The 24,642-nt window shown below is 36.3% G+C and overlaps 1 protein-coding gene across 13 annotated transcripts; it reads right to left on the bottom strand.

Annotated features, from left to right (window-relative positions):
• Positions 1–817: 817 nt before the first annotated feature.
• LOC114312120 (uncharacterized) lies at positions 818–22,277 on the bottom strand. 13 transcript variants are annotated; one of them, XM_082878161.1, is made up of 9 exons: positions 22,021–22,269; positions 20,679–20,775; positions 20,430–20,539; positions 19,617–19,694; positions 17,280–17,397; positions 12,579–12,684; positions 2,683–2,804; positions 1,474–1,595; positions 818–1,317 (listed from the first exon to the last, which is right to left on the bottom strand). In XM_082878161.1, the coding sequence occupies exons 6-9, from the start codon at positions 12,682–12,684 to the stop codon at positions 1,032–1,034; spliced, it is 636 nt and encodes a 211-aa protein (XP_082734287.1). In that variant the 5' UTR covers positions 17,280–17,397; positions 19,617–19,694; positions 20,430–20,539; positions 20,679–20,775; positions 22,021–22,269; the 3' UTR covers positions 818–1,031. The 13 variants fall into 13 exon arrangements, with proteins under 13 accessions (XP_082734287.1, XP_082734288.1, XP_082734282.1 ...); XM_082878162.1 differs by lacking the exon at positions 17,280–17,397 and adding an exon at positions 19,895–20,057 and having other exon boundaries at positions 22,021–22,255; XM_082878156.1 differs by lacking the exon at positions 17,280–17,397 and adding an exon at positions 15,282–15,474 and having other exon boundaries at positions 22,021–22,253.
• Between the last annotated feature and the right edge of the window lie 2,365 nt (positions 22,278–24,642).

Raw genomic sequence — 24,642 nt, 5'->3', positions numbered from 1 at the left:
TTGATGTATGTATATCTGTTTCGAATTTCATTCTTGTACTTTCACTATTTGATATTATTCACTGGACTTTCGCTCACTCTCATTCATGTGTATGCAGGTGAACAAAGAGATGTTCAAACCCAGCCTCGGTGAAGTTATGTGAGAAAAGTCAAGGTTTTGTGGAGTCAGCCTAAACATCTCACGCACGAGACTTGTTTGTTTCTTTTGTCTTTCATTTGCTACTTTGGTGAAAATGTTAGATCACTATGTACATAAACTTTTGGTTTGGCTGACTATGACTTCAATGATTCTGTTGTGTAAAACTTATATGTTTACTTCCTTTTGATGTGGATTATTAACAAATATATGTGAAATGTTTGATGTGCCATCTAAGCACAGATCTAAGCACAGTTCTATGAACAAATTTTAAGTTTGCTTCCCTTTTGACCCCTTGACTCTGATGGAATATGTTTAATCAGATTTGAGGCCATATGTAATCTCTTGATTACTGACATGTTATGACCTTAATTTATAAGGGCGGGTGCAAGTCATGACACATACCAATACTCAAATATGAATCTCATCTGAAGCAATCAGCAACTTTTACTCATTCAAGACCCATTCAAGCTTGTAGCTGATGCTGACCATTTAGGTAATTACAATGTATGGTCTAATTGACACGTAATTTAATTACAACGTATGGTTTAATTGACACATGTATCACAATTAAACCACCATCTTGACCTTAAGACAATTAAAACATGATGAATTATGTTCATCCTGAAGGTTCATCATCTACAGTATCTACCCTTGTCACTAGAAAAATTAAAAATAAAAATTTAGCAAAAAATCAACATCTATTGTATTAATTGATACGGCTTTAGGCACAAAGAATTTCAAGCCAGGACAGTAAATTAGAATTACATATATGGTAAGGATATTGAATGACGAACTGTATTACATTACATTGCTTGCTCGTAGACTTGAATTTTGCAATAGCTGTTGCCACAAATATGAACTATCTGACAAGAAGGAAAAGTTGAGAAGCCCACCTAGTGATCTAACACTAAATTCACTTCAATTGCAGGACACTTGAGAACAAGTGATTTAAGCTCCCCGGAGTAATTTTGCAGAATGTTGGAACTTTGATCGACATTGGAACTGGCTTCATTACTGTCAATCTGTTCCACTGACCTTTTTGAGATATCATGAAATAACTTGAGTGCATCTATTGTTGAAAGAGAATGCACAGATTCATACAAAGACTGGAACTTGTCTTTCTCTTCTTGTGTCTCAACCAACTTCTCCCTCAATCCGTCTGGAAGTAAAGTCAGTGCACTTCATCGGGATTGCAGACAAAATCAGAAGGCCATTTTAAAAACACAATATTAAAACCCAAAAATAAAAAATAAATAAACATGAATGAAAAGAGATCACATAAATACAGATTTAAATCTGCATGTTAGAGATCGTTAAATTATAACTGCTTTTTACCTAGTAACACCCCTAACAAGGCCCCAGTTGTATCCAGCGAGTACTGATTCCTTAAAGCCCAGGTTGAAACCCTCCTGTGCAGAAGCTTCTTTTCCTGCTGTGACGCCATCACGGTATCCAATCTAAAATGTGATCAAGAGTTGCAAAAATCTCATGGAATGAAAAAAAAAAAAGGGGGCAAAATCTTTTTTACCCCTTGTGATATGACCCGGTAGCCTTACATTTATGCCCAGGCATACCCACAAAAGTAACTGTAATGTACCCATCTCCTGTACTCGAGTCATACCCATGCTGTACCCATCCCATATCCATGCCATACCAAAGCTGTACCCAAAATCTTTCGAGTACCGGATACATATTTCTCATACCGGGTACGCATACTCATAGTGGTACATATGTGGTACTTGAACAATACTATTTTCGAAGTATTCATGCTTCATATCCAATTACCCTTAATTTTATAATCTAATTTCTAACATTTTAACATAATTTCTAATTATTTACACCTTTAATTATAAATATATAAACAATATATATACATATAGATATTTGTATACATACACTGGTAGGGGATGAATCTGAAATCAAATGTGACTAAGTTGAGAACATTCAATGAGGTGTTCATGCCCTCCATCTAGCATAAATGTTTAGCCGAGGTGAAGACATTTATTCAAGGTTACAATAAAAAACTAAGAGATGTGCTTGTGCTTCATTATTTAAATCAAGAGTTCAGACCAAAAGCTACGTTTGTATATGCAAATTCTAATGATATTGTCATGGGGATTGTATTAATTATTGTCACTACGGTAAGCTTTTAGAAACGTTTTGATTTCCAATATATTAATTGGAGGAAGAGAGGTATAGTGGCCAGAGGAGTTGGGAAGGTGGGGTGGGAAGGAGGCAGTGGCAGGGAAGTGGTGGAGGTGGTGGTGGTGGCTGGAGGGGTTGGGGGTGTAGTGGGAGTAGTACAGTTAGGGTTTGGGTTGGAGTTTGAAGTAGAAGATGCAGAAAAGAGTAAACATGACTTTACACATTGACTTGACTTTTACTACAGAAATTTTCTTCTTCACTAAACAGGCTATTTCTAAAAGAGAATGGGGTAAAGTGCTACCAGACCATACTTCAGGAGTAAAGTGGATTTTGCCCTAAAAAACAAAAAGAGATATATACGAACGTGGACAAGTAAATAGCTTTAATTTGGAAGGATACTGTATGGAATTGGTCATGCCTTCTTTTCCACTCCCTATCCAAATCAGATAGACTGTCATGTTCTTCAGGAGAACTCCCCCATAAGGATCCATCATCATGTGACAATTGATCCAACTCATGATCTGAAACCAAAAACCAAAAAAAAAAAATTTAGTCTGTCTCCTTGCTTGAAGATTAAGGAAAATTCATGTTTGGCAACATTTACATAATTCCTAGTCACAATTTTCAAATGGACAACTACAGGCAGCAACTTTAAGTGAAAAGTTGGGTTCTTTGGTGAATTTGCTCACTAAAAAAAAAAAAACTCATTCAACCGGAAGTCAATATTGCCAAAGCTATTGATCTTTTCACATAGCTTGCAATTGGCTCTAAATGAACTCATTTGCAATCCTTGCAAAAACTCTGACAGCCTAAGTCAATACTTAGTAGCCAAATTAATGTGCAAGGATGGAATGTTAAAGAAATACTAATTCCCTCATCATTAGCAACAACCTAATTAAAAGAAAATTTGAAAACTCATCCTTACATCTGGTTAAAAAGAAAAGGATACAATTAATATCCAATTATCAAAGAACTAGAAGGAAAAGGGGGAAATAAGCAGAAAAGAAAGGAGGAGGTGTATGCTTTTGAATAATTAGATTAACACCTACTAAAATAGAACATTATAGCAGTGTTACTCAACAAAGAAGAAGAACTGCCCCTTTCCTCTTTATTGCTCTTTCTCCTTCTCTATCTCTCAACATATAAAAGTTCAACAGTTCAGTGTTTCCCCAAGAAAAAGGTATACAAAAACATCGAGTTAAAAGTCTATAAAAGCATAATTAGTAATTTCAATAAACTTAACTAAATTTGCATATGGATGGGGCCGAAAAACAAAGAAAAACATCATACACGCAAACAAAAGCGTCATACACCCTTCCTCTATGACCAAATGAAGCCGACTGGGGCTGAGCTCAATGTTGCTCAAGCTCAGCTTAGTAAGTAAATGAGCTCATAAATCAAGATTGAGTTTGGTACTTGTAAAAATTTAAAAATTTATGTATTATTGATTGATGTTTATTGATATCAATTACAATGATTCATGATTTCTATATATAGAAGAGGGTGAGTGTGTAGGTAAGGAGTAGGTGAAGTGGAGGTGGTAGTGGTGTAGTGGGTTAGGTTTAGTGGAGTAGGTGAGGTGGTAGTGGTGTAGTGGGTTAGGTTTAGTGGAGTAGGTTTAAGTGGGTGAAGTAGGTGGAGAGTAGGTGGATTTTAACAGTACTTTATGTAATAAATGAGTTTGACCAAGGCTCTACTAAACTAAGCCCAAGCTTTTATTTGGTTACAATTAAAAACCTCAGTCAACCAAGAGATACTTAGGAGTACAGCACAAGCATTCAATAGATGCACTAAACACAACAAAATGCAAGAAGAACAATAAGGAAACATGAGACCTTTAAATAGTCAAATATGATAGAAGCCAGATATATTCATTTCTATTCAAGGGTTTTTCACTGTGCACTCCTTAACTTGTGTTTGATTCATGGATTTGGGTAGGGATTTGAAAAGGGAAAGAGAAAAAGTAAGTGAAATGTTAATGAAATATAGCTACATTTCACACATTTTTCACACACTTTTTTCCTTTCCCTTTCCATTTCCATTTCCATTTCCAAATCCTTACCCAAATCCATAAACAAAACATAGCCTTAATAAATCTACCCGTAATATAGTTTTAGATCTTGTACATTTTATAAGAGGACATGTAAGACACTGAATATATATTTTAGTAAGAAGTCAGTCGCCCTACATATCAATGGAAAAGAAATTTTATCTGTAAGTAGTAAGTTTCAGTAAAAAGTTTCAGTAGGCATATATTTTATAATAGAGGGATGGCACTCACAAAGTAAAAAAGTGAGAAAAAGTGTAGGAAATAACTGAGAAGTCCGTTTTCAAAATGGGTATAACTACCCATTGGTTCAATGGTAAAATCTTGACCTAATAACCTTGAGATTATGGGTTCAAGTCTCGGGGTAACCACTTTGTGCACTATGCCAAAAGTTAAGTGTGTACACAATATTTTCCCTTTCAAACACACATTAATGTGTACTAATTGGGCGTCGTTTTTATTATTGGCTTTATCTTGAGGGATAAAAAGCAGTTCAACAGATTGTGACTTATTCGTTTTCGTAAGGACATTTTTTGAAAATAAAAACAAAAAGATAAAATAGGGAGCTGCTAAATGCCCCTACCTAATTACTTAGGACCGCCCACTTCTTTGGATCCCACTACTCTTTTTTCTTTGAGCACCCACCATAATCGCAACTTTTCCCTTTCTTTGGAACCCCCCCCCCCCCCCCCCCCCCCCCGCGGGACTTTTCTCCTCTAGCAACCCCCCACCCCCCACCTTTGGCCACCCTTACTTGGGCCCCCAACCCCACCCACTGTTGGACAATCTTGTGTGTACATTGTGTGTGAATGTGTGCAAAACAAAACTGGAACCAAAAGATTTTGACATTCTCGCCCTTTTACTGCATCTAGATTTATCCTCATCCTACTTCCCTTAGTCTTGACTGCTACTAGTCTCTTGCTCTAGATTGTTACCAGTCTCTTGGTCTTGATTACTACAAATAGTAGTATCACAAGTTCTTTTGAGAGAACTTGACTCTTCTCCTTTCTTGCAAGGAAAGACATTTTCAAAACGGATGCATGATTCCTTGACTCATGCATATTAGGATTTTCAAATTTATGAATCAGAAATCTATATACACTACTATTATTTGCATAGCCGATGAATACACAATCAACACTTTTGGATCCTATCTTAGTCTTTTTAGGACTAAGGACCGCTACTTTGGCCAGAAATCCCCATACTTATAAATATCTGTAGAAAGGTTGCCGACCTTTTTACAACACATAGGGTGTTCTACTAGTTTATTTGTGGGGTATCCTATAAAGCATATAATTTGCAAACAACACTGCCTAGCCCCACAAGCTCTGAGGTAAACCTAAACTTCTCAACATAGCTTTCATCATTTCTTTAAGAGTTCTATTCTTTATTTAAACAACTCCACTTTGTTGAGAAGAATAAGGTGCGGGAGTTTGGTGAATAATACCATGTTGAAAACAAAAATGCTTCCAGTGGTACATCATATTCACCAACTCTGTCACTTCTTACTATCTTTATTGTTTTGCCAAGTTAATTTTCAACCTCAGTTTTGTAGAGCTTAAACATTTCTAAGGCCTTATCTTCGCTTCTAACTAATAACAAGACCTACTGCAATCATCGATGAAAGTGATGGTACTTTTTGTCTTCTTAATAGTTTGAACAAACTTAAGATCGCATACAGTAGTATGAATCAATTCTAGAGGTTCAATACTTCTTTCAATTGAGTTAAATGGAGCCTTAGCTAGTTTAGCTTCCATACATAGGATCAATCTCAAACTTTGGCAAACATTGAAGATTAATTAGTCAATGTAAAGAGTCAAAATTTACAAGTCCTAACCTATCATGCTATAAAGAGGCTCAAGCAAGTAAATGGAAGATGCAATATTATTATTAATAGCAACTTTGGGTACAATAGTCATTACATTGAGCTTCAAAAGCCCATCACACAGATAACTTGCCCTACATATGATATATCCCACTCTTGGTGAGTACAAATTTGTTAGACTCGAAAAGAAGCGTAAATCCATTCTTGCTCAACAATGATCCTAACACAAGGTTCTTGTGGATGTTGGCTCATGCAGCACATTTTTAGGGTGAGGTCCTTGCCCGAAATCATATTCAAGATCAATTTTCCTTGTCCATTTTTTTTTGGTGGATAATTTTCCTTGTGCTTCAACTTTAGAAGTTGCGGATTTCCCCATGAAAAGTTGTTCTCCACTATCCACTGTCTGGTAAGATGCGAACATCTTCCTGTCTGAGTAAAAATGGTGCGTAGCTCCAATGTCCACCCACCATTCTTTAGGATCCCCACCAAGGTAGCTTTAGACACTACAGTAGAGAAACTATTCTCATTGACGCCAGTGGAGATGTTGTCAACTTCAGTCATATTGGCTTTGATTCGCAATCTTCTTGTTTGAACTCCCTTGGCCTTTCATGGGTTCCGGAAATCTTTGGCATGATGTCCTATCTTGCCATAGTTGTAGCATTTCCCTATGAACTTTTTGGTAATGCCACTTTTACCACCTCGTTGAGGACCCTCTCCAGCGTGCTTCCATTTTTTTACCGTCGAATTTGCGTGACTTTTCCAATACATTGGCTTTAGTTTCCAAGCAGTTACTTCCCGTTTTCAATTCAGAATTACAGTTATCTTCCTCAATCCTCAACAACACTATCAGGTCTTCAAGATTCATCTCCTTGCATTTATGTTTCAGATAATTCTTCAATTATTTCGAAGAAGGTGATAGCTTTTCAATGAATGCTACCACTCGAAAAGATTCACTTAGGGGCATTTTCCCTCACTATGTATGTCATGGAGAATAACTTGAAGTTCTTGGACCTGACTTATCACGGTCTTGGAATCCACCATTTGAAAATCTAGGAATCTACCGACAATGAAATTCTCCATTTCGGCATCTTCTATTTTATGTTTCTTATTCAGAAATTCCCATAATTTCTTGGCAATTTTCTTAGGACTATACACATTATTAGATAAATTGATAGAGAGAGAATAAATTGTATGTATTATGAATGATGTATTGAAATGTTAAGTGTGTTTATTACAAATGGTGAGGGGCTCCTTATATAAGAGAAAATACAATCCTTACAGACAATGGACAATGATGGCTCGTGATGGAAAGTGAAGCACTAGCACCTAAAGGCACCGAAAGGGAGGCTCACTATCTACTAATATATTATATATTCTAACAGCCCCCCTCAAACTCAAGGAGGATAGGTACAAACCGACTTGAGTTTGGAAAGGAACAAAATGTGAAAATAAACTAATACATAAATAAAAGAGGATAGTAGAACTGTATGGTCGTGTCAGACCGTTAGTGAAGACACGGTATGGTCGTGTCGGACCATGGTAGCAGGACAGTTTACGGGGTCATGCCGGACCGATGTAGAAGCTGACCGGAATCAATGTCGGGACAGTTTACGGGGTCATGCCGGACCGTTGGAAAAGCTAACCGGAATCAAATGTCGGGACAGTTTATGGGGTCATGTCGGACCGTTGGAAAAGCTAACCGGAATCAAATGTCGGGACAGTTTATGGGGTCATGTCGGACCGGTGGAAAAGCTAACCGGAATCAAAGTCGGGACAGTTTTATGTGGTCATGTCGGACCGTTGTAAAAAGTCGCACCCTCAAAAGGTGTGCCCAATCTTTCAAAAGGTGTGCCATCAAAAGGCGTGCCCAATCCATAAAAAGGTGTGCCGGACATGATGGCGAGGCGCGTGACTACCTTGGCTTGCGCGCACGTTTTGTCGTCTGGCGTCAAGTGGCGCGCGATGCGCGTATCGGCCCTGGCTATTTAAACCAAGGTTGAGGCGGAGGCTGTGCAATCCAGTCTGAAACCTCTGAACATTGGCATTCTGAAACACTCTGTAAACATTCTGTAACCAACCCTTCTCTGAAACACTCAGCAACCCATAACATGGCCTCTTCTTCCCGTCCAGCTACCCAGAACATGGCATCCTCTTCCCGGGGTCTGCTCACGCTCTTTCCAGAACTGAACGAGTCCACAAGAGAAATAACTGGGGCGGTGGCCAGTGAACCTCAACCAAACACCTCTGGTTTTGCTCCGTTGAACTTTCCGATGCAGTCTGTGGAGCAAAAAATGGCGGTGCAAACGGATATTGAGGCCAATCAGTATACTTTGAAGTCATGCGTGGAGACCATGACTGCGGTCACAAACTTGTCGCACCGGCTTTAGAGTAGGACAAATGAGGTGCAGCAGTTAAACGCCCAACTGGCTCTGCTCCAGCGCATGTATAAGGATGCGCGAGCAGAGATAAGTGTGCTAAAGGCGGAAAATAAGGAGCTGAAGCGGAAGGCCACCATGATGTTCCGATTTGGAGGACCGCCATATGCTGCAGTGGAGAAGCAGGGAGTAGTGATCGTGCCCAGTGGAGTGGGAAACACGGAGGCAACACCGTCAAGGGCTGCCCAGGACGGAGGCAAGAAGAAGAGACCGGCGGCAGAGTAGAGAAGAAAAATCCCGCCTGTGGATGTGGTTGTTTGTGTATTTGGTTTGTGTGTTTGTGTTTTTTTTTTTTTTTTTTTTTTTTTTGGTGGAAAGTGGTGAGCGGGGTGAGCCCCGACATGAATAAAATGAGTTTGGTGTGCAGTTCTTCTGCTGCTGTGTTTGGTTTTTTTTTTTTTTTTTTTTTTTTTAGAAAAAATGAAGAGAAAATAAAATAAATAAAGTGGTAATGAGACTCACGTTTTTGTTCAAACCAACACATGATGGTGCCAGCCATGATACTGAAAGTGGGTAATGACAGATGAAACAAATATATTTTAAACAAAAATAAAATGGAGGTGGGTGGATGTTGATTAAACAAATATGAAGATATGATGAAAGGGATTTTAAAATATGTGGACTGATATATTGATAGAATATATGATAATAATAAAAAAATATGTATATATATAGAAAAGAAAACAAAGTTGAAAAGAGTGGGACCATGCTGACTGGATATTGTGAATGGTGAATGAATTTTTTTTTTTTTTTTTTTTTTTTTTTGAATTTTGAAGATAAGAAAAGGGAACAAGACCATGTGGGCAGGAGCCTTTGCTGAGGGCAGAGTTTCATGGGAAATTGTTCACCACGAGGTGTATGGAACTGAGACTGGTATAGACCGTGTTTTGTTCCTTGAAACAAGAGGAAAGTGGGGTAGGGGAAAAGTGAAGAGGAGAGTGGTGTTTGGTCAGAGTGGTGTTGGGCGTGAGGAGAGAGAGAGAGAGAGAGAGAGAGATATATTGGTCTCGGGCTAGAGAGAGAGAGAGAGAGCGCTTCGGAGTAGAGTCTGACCGTGGCTCTAATGCCGTGTGTGTCTCCATGGTGTGTTCGGTGTTCATGTTGATTTCAGCCCCTCTGTATGTCTTCCATGGAGTGGAGAAAAAGATGGTGTGTCGTTGGGTGTGCTGGGTCTCCCTCTCTAAAACCGTGTGCGTATGAATGGTCTGTTGGGTCTGCCGTGTATCTGGTGTGTGCGCAGGCCAACACCGCGTTGAGTGGGCGGCGTGGCCAGCACTGGTCGGTCGCGGCTAGTAGCAACAGTGAGGTCGCAGATGTCGGACACAAGGCACGCAGGTCGTGCGAGCTGGTGGTTGCGCGCAGGGTAGGTTCGAACCGAGCTCGCAAGCAAGCAACAACCGTGATACCGCAGCAGAGTTATTGTCGGAGCTGGCCAACCGTAGCAGCAGTAGTGGTGTCGCAGACGAGTCGGCGTCGGCGTTGGTCGGCGAAATCGAGCTCCGATGTGCCTAGATCTCTGAGGAGTTGCGTCACTAAGCCGAAGTACAGCACCGATGGTGAAACAGAGCCTCTCTGAAAATGTTGAAATATGTTGAAATCTGGGTTTGTCTTGGAGAGAAAGAGTCAGCTCCGAAATGGCAGCACTTGGAGTAGTCACAGCCAATGTGCAGGAGTCGTTCAGTAGTCACAAAACAAACTAGGCAAGGTGGCCTTTGGGTTTGGCAGCCGCGGGCTCCGATTGAAGAAGAATAAAGCTGGGCCAGTTTTGAGGAAGAAGAAAGAAGCTTGATCCCTCTGTCCCTATCGGGAGGAGGGGTTTAGTAGCAGCGGAGTCAGGGTATGTGTAGAGGTCCGGCGGGCGGCCAAGGCGAGGCTGCCGCCCGCCGGTGAAACAGAATAACTAGGTTCTTAATCTGGCTCTGATACCATATTAGATAAATTGATAGAGAGAGAATAAATTGTATGTATTATGAATGATGTATTGAAATGTTAAGTGTGTTTATTACAAATGGTGAGGGGCTCCTTATATAAGAGAAAATACAATCCTTACAGACAATGGACAATGATGGCTCATGATGGAAAGTGAAGCACTAGCACCTAAAGGCACCGAAAGGGAGGCTCACTATCTACTAATATATTATATATTCTAACACACATTATACAATGTGTTGTCCAAACCCATTAAGGTTGTAGTTCAACAAAAAAAATTCAAATGCTTCCAAGCATCAACTGTGGCAAAACTTGCCGATCAATTTCACTCTTTCAAACTTGGAGCATCTTCATGAAGGAATTTAGCCAAATTCAAGTTAGTGAGATAGAACATCTTTTGCTGCCAATGTTTAAAGTCACTACCATTGGATTTTTCTGGTTTCTCTCCATGTCTTACCAAAAACGTTGCTGGAACAATTAGAAGCACAGGGGTAGGCGTAATGAAAGTACTTGGAGTACTTTTTTCAGTAGCCATTCTGATTTAAAAACCAGAACCAAAATGAATAATAGAAAACAAGACATACACAAAGATTAAAAGGATCTGTCTTGAGATTGTGGGACTATCTTCTGTGCACACTATCTGTGTGAATGTGTGCAAAACAGAACTGGAACCAAAACCCAAAATGCAAAAATCAAGATTTATACGAACTGAATTTAATTCCAGAAACTACAAATACAATGAACTAAAACAAATGAATATAAAATAATAGAACAGTAAACTTACATAATCGTTATAGATAATAGAGATGGAGAACAGACCGAGTCTAGCGTTCAACACTCTCACCTTAAGACAGATTTCGTCCCTTCCACGATGCTTTAGAATCTTGGATGTCCATCTCCTAGGATGAAATACAAGAAGACAGTCGGCAAACCAAACTAGGTATGCACTTCTCTCTTCGGAATATGAATCTCTATACATGAAGCATAGGAGGAGGAAGGAGAGAAATGAAGTAGAGCAGAATTTGACACCTAAAATAGCCGAAAGAGCTATCTATATATATGCAGTGAAGTGCTTATTTAGATTGGACGATAAGTGGTGACAAACAATTGTGGCCGGAAAATGCAAAGAGAAGAAGGGAAGTAACGACTGGCTGAAGTAGGAGAAAAGGAACACCTCTATTCACATAAAAATTTAATACAAATTCGAATTTCAAAATTTTCCCCAATAAATTTGAATTTAAAATTCAAATAAATTTTTACCAAAAATATATATATACACTCGGGGTTGACCCTCAACCCGTAATTGTGCCCAGCTTAGCTCGATTCAGTTCTGGCGAGGCAGCGGCAGCGCTCGTATGTGTGCTAATTTTGGGTCCAACCCACTTTAGTCTATAACTCCATTTCTTACAAAACTTCGATGACCTTTGGACCCAAACCCAAGTGCCAAACTCCTAACTTATATACACATATAAGTTCTTCTAGGTTTCCTATGTGAAACAAGCACATTACACCAACTTAGAGGAAACCCACCAAACATATACCATGTTCATGAGGCTCACTTTGATGTCAAATTCCCATTCACCCGTACATGGTTTAAAAGAACCAATTACATATTCTTAATCTCCACACAAAAACGAACATGTCACCACTTGGACCCACAAAGAACGATGTGTGGGTTTCACTTTTATTTTGGCTTAAAATTTGCCAAAAACCATTTTCTAACATTCCCTCACATAAATCAAAATTGAGTAACAACAATGCACCAAGTTAAGGTAGTTGCTTGCTCAATTGATAAAATATACTACAATTCTTTTATTGTTTGCTTGGGTTCATGTTTCCAGTTAATGCCCCATTTTACCCCAGTAGCAGTTACTAAACACTAACAAGTATCACAAGGTTATTGCCTATTTATGGCTTCTAATGGAAAAGAGACATCAAGAAAACTAAAACACAAAAGAAAAAATGTAAACAAATTTGATATTTGTACAACGCAATGTAGGTTTCTGCACAAACTCCAATTCCATTATGAAAAGCAACAAGCATAATCTGAAATTTATACCATAAGAGCCATTCTGCTCATCATTGGCACTGGATATGGGACCCAGTTCTCCATTTGAAAGCCTTAAGGTTTCTGAATACAATTCATCAGCAAAGCTGCGATCCATCTGTACACAAGAGCAATTAGATAGAGTCCCCAAGTCATACTAAGGACAATCTCAAAGTAATTCAAGAATTGACATGCATGACATGCATGAATTTTGATTGTCAACTATCCCTATCGCGGCCTCTCTTCTTTTCAGGTATACTACCACCTTTGGGTTAAGGCCAAGCATAGGGTGGTTCGCATACCACATGTATTTGTGGTTGTCCAGTGTAGGCATCAAGCTTGGGATTTTGGGTTAATTCCAAATCTTTACACTACTTTGGCTAAACCGGCATGGGTAACACAATGTTCAGTGATAAACAAAATATTGAAAAGAAAAGTGTAGTGAAAATTGGTTTCAAAGAGCATAAATTGAAGTGAATAAAAGTTTAAAACAGACGAACAAGCCATTTAGCCACTAATTCCAATTAAATGGTTTAAAGTTGACCTAGATAGCATCAAAGGTCTAGTGAGCTCTAATAAGGCTCCACCCAGGCAATTTGTTTCTATTACATGTTAAGGCTTAAGCAAAGGCAAGATGAGGCATAGTTAAAGATGTGCCTCTTGGACGTTTTTGTGCCTTCACTTCACATATGAGGTTTAAACATAATGTGACCAGCTGTTTTGTTCTTGTCTTTAAGCTTTTAATTTTTCAAATAACCAACAACACATCTTTTCATCTTTTCATATTTATTGTATTTAACATTGCATATCTATTTTGTGAAGACCCTGAATTATTATTTTTATTACTTACGTTATTTAAAATGCAAAGCAAAAGGGTTTTGTGTCCTATGATGATTAATACAAAAGGCAGTCAGTTACACGTGGATGATCATGGGGCTCTTTCAAAGCAAAGGATGGCTCTCAATGAGGGTTTTACTAGCAAGAAATTCGAGGGTTCTTGTCCATTTTATGTTCAAGAAAACTACAAAGGCTTTTCAAAGGTATTGATATGAGAATTTCAGGTTTTGGAGTCATAGAAAAGATTGGGATTTGCGTTGTGTTGATTGTATCTCCTTTGTCAATTGTAAAAGATGTTGATGCTATCGATTCAAAGAACTATCTCTCAACTGAAATAACTGAGTCTATAAGACTTCTAGTAAACATAAAGAGTGTGGAGTCTCTCCGAAAAATTGGAAGAAATTATAGAGGTCACTGATAGAATAATGGTGGCATGAAGTTTTCTTGGGGTTGAAACTTGAATTCAGCAGATACCAACAGTACAAGAGAAGAAAATTACTCATGTTTGCAGGCAGCTCAACAAGCCTATGATTATAGCTTCTCAATTTTTGGAGCCAAAGGTTGAATTTCCTACCCCAACATTTGTTGAGGTTGTAGATGTTTGTGAACCAGTTCAGCACCTTGTTAATTCTCTGATGTTACTTTGTCAGTTAGCAATTGAATCATATGGGCAGAGGGATTTTTCAGTCTTACTGACAACCAGCAGCAGGATGGAACCCATGGAGTTGTGAAGAAAACGAAAAAAGGAAATCATTCAGCTTCAACTTGGGCTATCTTACTTGAAAAGATTTTTGAGCAGATTTATAATCGTACAATGGAAATAGCCAACTTTCACACTACAGGAAGGTTGGAAGGGCTGAACCTATGACTCACGGATGCAATTATGTATACTGGTACAGGTCCGTTACAGGAAATGCCGATAAATTTTTTATTTTTTTATAATGATTTGTGAAAATCTTTCAATTCAAGTATATAACATATAAAATTACTATAAATAGGTATGAAAATTAATTAACCAAAATAATAATTACAAAAACATCAAGATTATTAAAGTAGTAATGAAATAAATACACCATATTATGAGCCCGAATATCTAATTGTTTCTTTTTTCCAGTCTTCTTATATTTAAAATTTATTAGTTTTATTTTATTTTAAGACAAATTACACTGGTAGTCCTTACATTTTGCCTCGTGTCATTTTGGTCTGTACACTTTCAGTTGGCTCAATTTTGATCCTTAACTTTAGATTTTATGTCAATTTGATCCAATTGGTAACATTGTTAGTGTTTTGAAGGAAAAATAATCGCTGAATTGGTTGAAGGTACTCACTAAATTGAGCAAGCTTATAATTTTGACCATATTATGTGTGCATTTTTCATTAAAAAATGCTAACAATTGTAACTATCACTAAATTGGTTGACGAAAAATTATCACTGAATTGGTTGAGGGTACTCACTAAATTCAGCAAGTTTATAATTTTGACCCTAATATATGCGTATTTTTCATTAAAAAATGCTAACAATTGTAACTAATTCGACTAAATTAAGAGAGTCACAAGTGCAAGGTCAAAATTGAGCCAATTGGGATTATGACATCAACACAATGACCAAAATACAAGTAGTACCGGATCATAATTTGCCCTTTTATTTTATGCAATTACGATTGTTATTTTATTAGTTAGAAGCAAAAGAGGGCAAATTCAAAGGGTTGGTTAGTTAGGAATTATTCGAAAATAACCAATAAAGAAGAGTAAAGGGCTGCAATGAAGCAAATTCGATCTATATAGATATAAAAAAATAAGATTAAAAAAAAAAGATGAAGAATCGAGAGATTTGAAGATGAGAAGACTCAAATAGAAAAAGGAACCAAGGAAGCTTACCTTAATCCTCTCAGGTGTTGCCTTGCCGCTGAGGAGTACAAATCCTCTGCCATGGTTTCCTGCCATGGTTCCTGCGGTCAAGGTGGTTAAAATCGAGATCCCAGGTAGGATCGTTGGGAGGGACTAATGGATCGGATTGGATCGTAAAATCGAATCGTAAAATCAGATCGAGAATCGTAAGATCCTACTTTTACTGCAAAATAAAATGAAAAATTATCGATAATGATAAACTTTGTTACATTATTTTAAAAAGATTAAAGAAAATTGATAAATTTGATATAATGTATATTCTATGTTAACATAAATTATAGAAGACATTTGAAAAATGAGTTTATAGTCAAATTTTTTATAGAGATATACGCATATATATAAGAAATAAATAGTAACAAAAAAAATTGGTAGGATTGGGATCGAAGTAGAATCGCGATCGTATGCGATTCTACATCATTTTATGACTAGGATTGTAATGACTTTAAGATCCTACTAAATTTAAGATTTTAATGTTATCCGGATCGTTTGGCCCAACTGAAATCGTAGAATCGTAAGATCTTACGATCCAGATCGAGATTCTGATAGTCATGCTTGCGGTGCTTGCCAAAACGATGTCGTTGTCGTTTTGTTTAGTTGGTTTTTTTTTTAAATTTTTCGTTTCCCCCTTTTTCTCTTCTCTAGAATCTGTTTTGTTTTGTTCCACTATTGCCTCACCTAAACCTGACAAACAGAGAGAGAGACAAACATGCACAGAGAGAGAGACAAACACGAACGAAGAGAGAAAGATGAAGGAGAAGGCGGAGGGACGCGACGGCGAAGGAGAAGCGCAGAGGATGGTGGGCGACGGTGAGTCTGGTGACGACGCAACGGCGGCAAGGCGAGATTGCAGCGACAACGAGGTCCCTTTCATCATCATTCTCATTTGTTGTTATATATATATATATATATATATTATTTCTTGAGTTAGATTTGTTGTTGATTTCTTAAATGAGTTTGATGATTTAGGATTTGTTGAGGATTTTTTTTTTCCCCTTCATAAGGCAACTCATCTAGGTAGTTCTGGGAGTGGTTTAAATGGTATAGCTCAACTTTCAAGTTACATGCTTACTGCATTTTGATTATTAGAAAAAAATTAACTCAATACAGTTTCAATAGCAAAATAAAGGCTTCATTCTTTTGATTTCTACTAATATACTATTGTAGCACTTGTTAAGCCAATGGGAGTTACTAGCTACTGCTAAGATTCACTTGTTAAGCCAATGGGAGGACTTTAACACAAATCAGAAAATGTAGCAGAAAACTCAGAAGAGAAAGAAAGAAAGAATTGTTAGTCCATACATCTGCAACAAACCCAAAGAAGAAAATAATAATTAATGATTTTAATAAACTAAACACTGGATTTTCAAAAGTCACATTTGTCGAAATCTTCCCCAACACACTCACAGAATTCACATATAAACATCAAAAGATGTAACATTTCATAAAATCCCCCATTTGGTTGCCAAGAATTGTAACAGAGACAACAAATAAATAAATAAAAAAAATGTACAATGTTATATGATAATCTCAAGATCAAGAATGTATACAAGTGAATGGAAGATTCAAAATCCCATCTTTTAAGCAGTTTACTGAGCAACCAAATAGAGGACCAAGACCCATTTGAGCAAATGAATACAAGAGACTAACCTAAAGCTGTTAACTAGAGAGAATTCAAAATTGATCAAACCCATTTGGTGAAGATGGCCAAAAGCAGACATAAATAGATGAGGCCCCCATTCCTTTGAAAGAGACTAAAGTAGTTTGGGGTATTGAGATTTTGACTAATAAAGCAAGAGAAAAATGACAACTACAGTTTTGGGGGCACATTTGAGGCCAAATCCACAACAACCCCTAAATCATCAAACCCATAAAACTCAATAAATCAAACCACTTATCAAACCCATTTAACAAATCAACAACAAATCAAACCATGGCAAGAAATCATATATATATGTAGATGAAAGGGACCTCGTCGCCGCCTCCCCTCGCCTCACTGCCTGAGTCACGACGACCGCCCGCGTCGCCTTCTCTGTTTGTCTCTCTAAAAGACGGGTTAGGGTTCACAAACAAGAGAAAATAAAAGAGTCTGGAAAAAAACAAAAAAACAAGGGTCAAAATGACACCACAGGAACCGCCACAGATGATCTGAACTCGCCGCTGAGAATAGTTGCTGTGCAAAAGAGAAACGAAAAGATAGACTTGAAAAAAAAAAAAAAAAAAAAAAAAAGAGCAAGAAGAGCCAAAAGTGTTGTTAATATCTCCCAAACTATGGTACAAAAATCAATTCAACCCTTCTTTTCTTTAATAATATTAATTTTATATCTAAACCAATACATGTCCGTGCCTAAAGGCAAGGTATAAATAAAATAAGTGAGAAAAAAGGAGAAAAAAAAATAAAGAAAAAAAGAAATAGGAAGGGAAATAAAAAGGGGGAAAATAAAAAATAAAAATATAAAAAGGAAAGAGGAAGGAAGGTGGACAGGGGAGAGAGAGAGATTGCATGAGTGAAAAAAAGGGAAGGGGGGAAGAAGGTGGATGAGTGAGAATTAAAGAAATCTTGACCCTTAATGAATTTGGGAATTAATCTCAACCCTTGAAACAAAATGTATCTCTAAAACATTTTGACACATTCTCAAAAACCCTCCTGCTTTATTATATAGAAAAGATAACATAATAAGATTTATTACACCGTGCTAATATAATAAGACACGACAGTTTTTGAAAATGTATAAAATATATCATAGATACATTTGATATTAACGGTATAGATCTTCCCAAACAAAAATAAACGGGTGAGATCAATTCTTTTCCCGCCCAAATGCTCTTACTCTCCCCACTTTCATCTCTGCCCAAATCCTCCCTCTTTCATACACTCTTCTCTCTCTCTACCTCTCCTCTCACGACGACACCGCCACTCACCTACTACCTACCGACCACCTCTCCTCATCTCTTGTTGTCCTCTATTCTCTCAACCACAGACTATCTTCTCGCCCTCCTCTTTTGCCTCTCTCCTCTTTCACTTGATTTTTTCCTCTTCTTTTTTATTTTATTTATACTTTGAATCTGATTTTTGAAAAGGGAAATGACGTTGAATTTTTTAAATAGGTATTTGCTTCTAAACTACAACTTAACATTTGCAATCCATTATATTTTTATAGGTTTGCAGCGAGCGACTCTTCCTCTCTCTGGAAGTTTATCCCAGAATACTCACTACCACGACAGCACTGCTCAATCTTTGCCTTCTCTCTCTCTAATCTACACGGCTCCGAGGTAGAAGGTAAAATGGCGGCAGTGAACTTTTTCCTTCATCAACATTAGTTTCCTTGGAAAACTACTTGGCGCCAATTTTAATGCATCTGCTACTGCCGTTGAGGTTATTACTAATTGCGTTATTGTTCTTGATCTGAAATCCTCTTATTTTAATGCATTCTATTAAGGCCTCGTTTGGCAAGTGCCCCTTTTAGCCAAAAAGTCAAAAAGTTACTAAAAAAATCAATAAGCCAACAACTCATACCAAAAAGTCAAAGATTCTCTTCTCTCTACTTTTTGCACATCTTTTCGTAAAAAACCAAAAAGTCATCCCAAACATACTAATTTTTTTTACATCATATTTTAGCCAAAAAGTTACTAAAAAAGCCTATTTCCAAACGAGGCTTAAGTTTGCCAATACTGTGCTATCAATTATTAATTCTTACAAGAAAATAAACAAATAAGCACACTAGCCAGTGCTCTACTATCAATTATACGCAAATAATAAAAAGCACACCTGTAAGTACCCTACTATCAATTAAAATTAAATAAATAAATAAAAAAACACACCCACCAGTGCCCTGCTATAAATTAAAATCAAACAAACAAATAAGCACACCCGCCAGTGCCTTGCTATTAATTAAAAGCAAATAAATTCAAAAACACAGAAGTAAGTACTCTACTATCAAATAAAATAACACACCCGCCAGTCCCTTGCTATTAATTAAAAAACAAAAAAACAAAAAAAATACAGCACACCCGCAAGTATCCTACTATCAATTCAAAGCAAATATCTTACTATCAATTCAAAGAAAATAAATAAATAAGCACACTCGCCAATGCCCTACTATCAATTCAAAGCAAATAAATTCAAAAACATAGAAGCAAGTACCCTACTATCAATTAAAATGAAACAAATAAATAAAATAACACACTAGCTAGTGCCCTGCTAGTACACCCGCAAGTATCCTACTATCAATTAAAATAAATAGATAAAAAAAAGCACACCCACCAGTGCCCTACTATTAATTAAAAGCAAATAAATAAAAAACACACATGCTAATGCAACCGCTAGGGAGGAAGGGGCGGAGGAGGTATAGCTTTACTTCTACGTTAAAATGGAGAATTGAGGACCTATGACAAACAAAAACAAAACATCGAAACAGAGTTAGTAAAGAAGACAATACTTAAGGAAATTAATGGTTGTGGGAAGAAAAGAAAGAATCTATGTACGAAAAATATTATTTTGCACATCTTTTCACATTAACAAACTGCATTAGCAATAACAGAGATGAAAGTCTACTACCTTTATTCAAAGTATCAATAACCATTACCTAGGAAACACGGGTACGGGTGCGGGTACGAGTATGGTACGGGTACGAGTGCAGGTACGCCGATACGGCAAAACCCCAAAAAAGTATGATACGGGTACGGCTACGGTACGCTAATATTTTTTATTTTTTTTAATTTTTTATACTTATGGTTAAAAGATCCAACCTACAAATTAAAATTAACTATCAAAACTAAAAAGAGAACTATAAAACTAAAAGGCAAATATTAATATATTTCAATTCAACATAACCAACACCAAAGGAAAAATTAACATTCTTCTGTTAAAGAATAATTTTGTTCTAATTAATTTTTTTGATTATTAACATTATGTAAGTATGATTGATTATTAATTTTTTCGTTTTAATTTATTAATGTTTTTGTTCTAAATATGATTGAATAACTTGGTTCTACCTCTCTAATTTTTTTTTTTTGTTCTACCTCTCTGAAGAAGAAACAAGAAACAAGAAAAAAAACAAAAAAAATAAAGATGAAGACAAAGAGATGAAGAAACAAGGAGATGAAGAAACAAAATCTGACCAATTGCTTGCTGTTTGGTATGCAGGGGCACCCAAAAATTCTGACCAGTTTCTCACTGAAGGGAAGACGAAGAGATGCAACAAGGGACAAAACCAGATGCTTGCTGATCTCTACAAAACAAAAAATATATGAGATGAAGATGAAGAAACGAAGAAGACGAGGGTGGAAGATGTAACAAAGAAGAAGGCGGCGAAGAAGAAGATGAATACGAAGAAGAAGAAGATGAAGATGAAGACGAAGAGCACTCACCGGAACTCCTTGCGTCGCCGTCGCTGGAGGCCTTCGAAGGGAATGGATGGGTCGCCGTCGCCTCTTTGCTGCTGTGTCGCCTCTTGCTGCTGTGTTGCTGAAGTGATGAGATTAGGGCAAAAGTGATGAGATTAGGGAAAAACAAACATCATTCGTGTATATTCCTTTTTTTTCTTTTTTTTCTTTTTTTTGAAATTTTTCTTAATATTGCTCCAGCACCGCCTCAATTCTCCTGAAAATTTGATTTCTGCCCCAACGTACCCAAAAAGCACCAAAGGCGTACCCATGCCGCCGTACCCAAGTCGTACCCGATTGAACCAAACGTATCGGACTCCTTTTTGTCGTACCCGGTATGCATGCAGCCGTACCGGTACGCATACCCGCACCTGGTACGTGTACGGCACTATTTTTGGAGCACCCGTGCTTTTTAGACCATTACATAAATAAACACTTAAACAAATTTATCCCAAGCAACCGTTCGACCAATTCAACAAAAAATTAAATAAAAATATATACAAACAAAAATTATTTGATTGGATGAGCAATTGAACTATTTGATAGATCATAACTTGGTTAATTTCTAGTGTATGCCTGTGTCTAAAGGCACGATATAATTAATAATAAGATTAAAATATAATTGAGTATGAAATTATTAAGTTAAAATGTAACTTATCAAATTTGTTGCTAAAATTTGAGGTGAAAATATAAATACAGGTTCGATTAGTTATCTTTGTCACTAAGGTGGGCTTTTTCAGCCTTTAAACAAATCACATCATCCCCATTATCTCTCTTTCTCATTATTTCTCTTAAACAAATCATAAATATTTTCAAAATGCAATAGTGATCAAAAAAAGTTAAGGAAATTTAAATAAAATAAAACAACAAAAAACAAGCACAATGACAATATTACTTCACAGGACAATGAATAAACTGCAATGCCTTTATAATTAGGCTCTTGTTCATTCCACTCTCAACATCATCATACCAAAAGGTTAAGGAAAATAGATTTAACTGCAATACTGAAATCGGAATGAGGAAATTGACAATTTGCGAGTAGGTTTAATAGGTTTTCATTCCACTGTCAACATCATCATACCAACAGGTTAAGGAAAATAGGTTTAATTTCAAATAGGTTTAACTGCAATACTGAAATCGGAAGGAGGAAATTGACAATTTGCGAGTAGGTTTAATAGGTTTAATTCTGCAATACTGAAATCGAGAAGGGTTGTAACGGATGAAGGCAAGAGCAGAGAAAGGGATAAAAAAAACAACATAATCAACAACAGCGACCAAAACAACAATATTGAAATCGAGAAGGGTTGTAAACAAATTGAAATATTACCTTGTGAGTTGAAATCGAAGGGTTGATGAAGAGGAAAGTGACGAAGGAGAAGGAGAAGGAGAAGGAGAAGGAGGAGGAGGAGGTAGCGAAGAGGGTGGTGTCGATGAAAAGGAGGTGACGCAAAGGGTGAGAAGAAGAAGTTGTCGATGAAGAGGGTGGGTTTTTTCGTTCTGTTCAAGTTGAGAACAGAGAGTGCGAAAGAGATAGAGAGTGAAGGGACAACCATCATTGATACATTCAGGGGTTGTTTGGGACGTGCGATAAAGGGTAATTTTTTTGACTTTTTATTAAAAAAAAGTGATAAAAAATATGTAGGTTTTAGATAATTTTTTAACTTTTTACTAGCCTATCACTCGTACTATGTATGGAATAATTATAGATATTTATATTTGTTTTAATTTTTTTTAATATATAAATTATGTTTTTTAAGATTTTTTATGAAAATAATTTAACAATTTTATCAATAACCATAGTGTACAGGAGAAATTAAAAAAACTACTGCAGTAACTATGCACGGGTTGTATCTATAATTATTTGTATGATGGGATTTTAAATGCTAGTAAAGGATTTTGACCAAATCAATATATGCGCCTGTGGATTGAAAAAAGTTAATAAATGCTGATCAGGAGATTTTGACTAAATCAATAAATGTTGAGTTTTTTTTTTTAAATCAAAAATTTAGAAAATTAAGATTGAGAAATTGGAGCTCCCACAAGGCTTGGGGTTTAAAAACCCCTTTTTTCTTAATATATTTACAATTATCTATATATATGAATTGCGATTTTTAAATGTCTTTTTTTTTTAAATGTCTTCTTTTTTTCTTTTTTTATATTATATTAAAGTTTAATATTTTGATAATAATCATATGTGTTGGACTTTTCAAGAAATTAAATGTCTTTTTTTTTATTATATTATATTAAAGTTTAATATTTTGATAATAATCATACGTGTTGGACTTTTTAAGAAATTTTTTTTATGCTTATTCTTAATGCATTAAAATGTTATTATGAGGAATAATAATCATATGTGTTAGGACTTTTTAAGGAATTCATATGTGTTGCATTTCAAAGAATTTTTTTTATGCTTGTTTTAATGCATTAAAGTGTTATTATGAGGGTAAGACTTGGGGGTTGGGAGAAGTTAACAAATGCAAAAGTTTTTTTAAAAAAAATCAAAAATCAGGAAATTTAGATTGGGCCACAAGGCTTGGGGTTAAAAACCCCATTTTGCTTAATATATAGTATAGATGAAAAAAATGTATAATAAAATATTATAGTAAAATTAAAATGACCGTTCTATCCATGTTGACTTTTTGACTTTTAACTTGTTAACTCTGGATAGTTGAATTCAAATGGCAAAATAATAATTTTGCCCTCTAAGCTTTCCCACAAATAGTATGCTTTTTTTTATTTTTTTTTAGTAATTTTTTGATTTTTGTAGGTTATTCCAAACCAAGCCTTAGGCGGAACCATCATTGATGTGAACCATCAATATAAATTTAGGATTGATCTAGATTATTAAAACCAAATGTTTGTCTGATATATTTTGATACATTTTTAAAAATAATCCTACTTTATTATATAGATTATTTAAATTTACATTAATTTTAAACAAAAATTATTGACGTGATGTCAATCCAACCTCCAATTGAAATTTTATTTCTCTCAAATTATTCCTAAAATATCAATTAGACCCCTTATAAAGTTTGGGAGTCTAATTGATATTTTGGAGATAATTTAGAGGGCAAAATAAAATTTTAAAAAAAATTTGGTGCCATAGCAGAAACTGTTTTTTGATTATAAACAACAGCTAACGGCAAGAACAAAATTGATCTAAAATTAAATAGTTTAAATGTAAAATTAATATTATTAAAATAACAGAAGTTGAATTAATTTTAAGTGACACTTTAGGAAGCAAAATAATATTTTCTCTTACTGGGCTTCTATTTACCCTACCTTTCTTCTTTAAACCCCCACTTCTTTGAACCTTCACATAGTAAAATGAGTTCCCTTCATTTTCTTTTTGAGCTTTCAACTTAATACCAACTATACCCTTAATTTTCCAAACCCTAATCTTCTAACCCTAACCCTAACCCTAACCCAAACCCTAATCTCATCCCCATCACCTCTGACGATCCCTACCATCTTCAACCACCATCCAACAGACCTTTATTGTCGCAACCATTACTTCACAGTCCGTCCCACCGCAGCCACTAGCGCTACTCTTCAACCCCACAGCATCATCATTGCAAACCCTACATTCTTCATCTTCCTCTTCTTCTTTAACATCACCTATGACAACTCCTAGGGTTTTTAGAACGCAGCTAAGGTTTTCAGATTGCAATCATTTTTATGGGTTTTTAGATCACAATCTCAACTAGGGTTTTCAGCAACAAAGATGATGAACTGATAAGGAAGTCTTGTGGCGATGGCATGGGAAGGAGATAAGTTAAGGAAGATCGCTACGACTGACGATAGTGGTGGTGGTGATTGGTGATAGTGCGAGTTGTATAGGGTTTTAAGGAAGATGGCTTCTTTTCTCTCTTGTTGTGTCTTGACAACAAGGCCTTTCTAAGGGAGGTAGAATGATAGGAATGGAAATGAGATATATTAAGCCAGAGAA

Source organism: Camellia sinensis, chromosome 7, assembly GCF_055761805.1.
Source record: "Camellia sinensis isolate YWXY chromosome 7, ASM5576180v1, whole genome shotgun sequence".
NCBI lineage: Eukaryota > Viridiplantae > Streptophyta > Magnoliopsida > Ericales > Theaceae > Camellia > Camellia sinensis.
This window is presented reverse-complemented; position numbering and strand designations above follow the sequence as displayed.

Bases quoted from the DNA above. Each gene is read 5' to 3' on its own strand.
- LOC114312120 (XM_082878156.1), bottom strand. From the start codon at position 15,347: ATGGCAGGAAACCATGGCAGAGGATTTGTACTCCTCAGCGGCAAGGCA. The intron at 2,805-12,578 runs GTATAAATTTCA...TTTTGGTTTCAG, and splicing joins TGAGCAGAATGGCTCTTATG to ATCATGAGTTGGATCAATTG. The intron at 1,596-2,682 runs GTATCCTTCCAA...ATCACATTTTAG, and splicing joins GGCATGACCAATTCCATACA to ATTGGATACCGTGATGGCGT.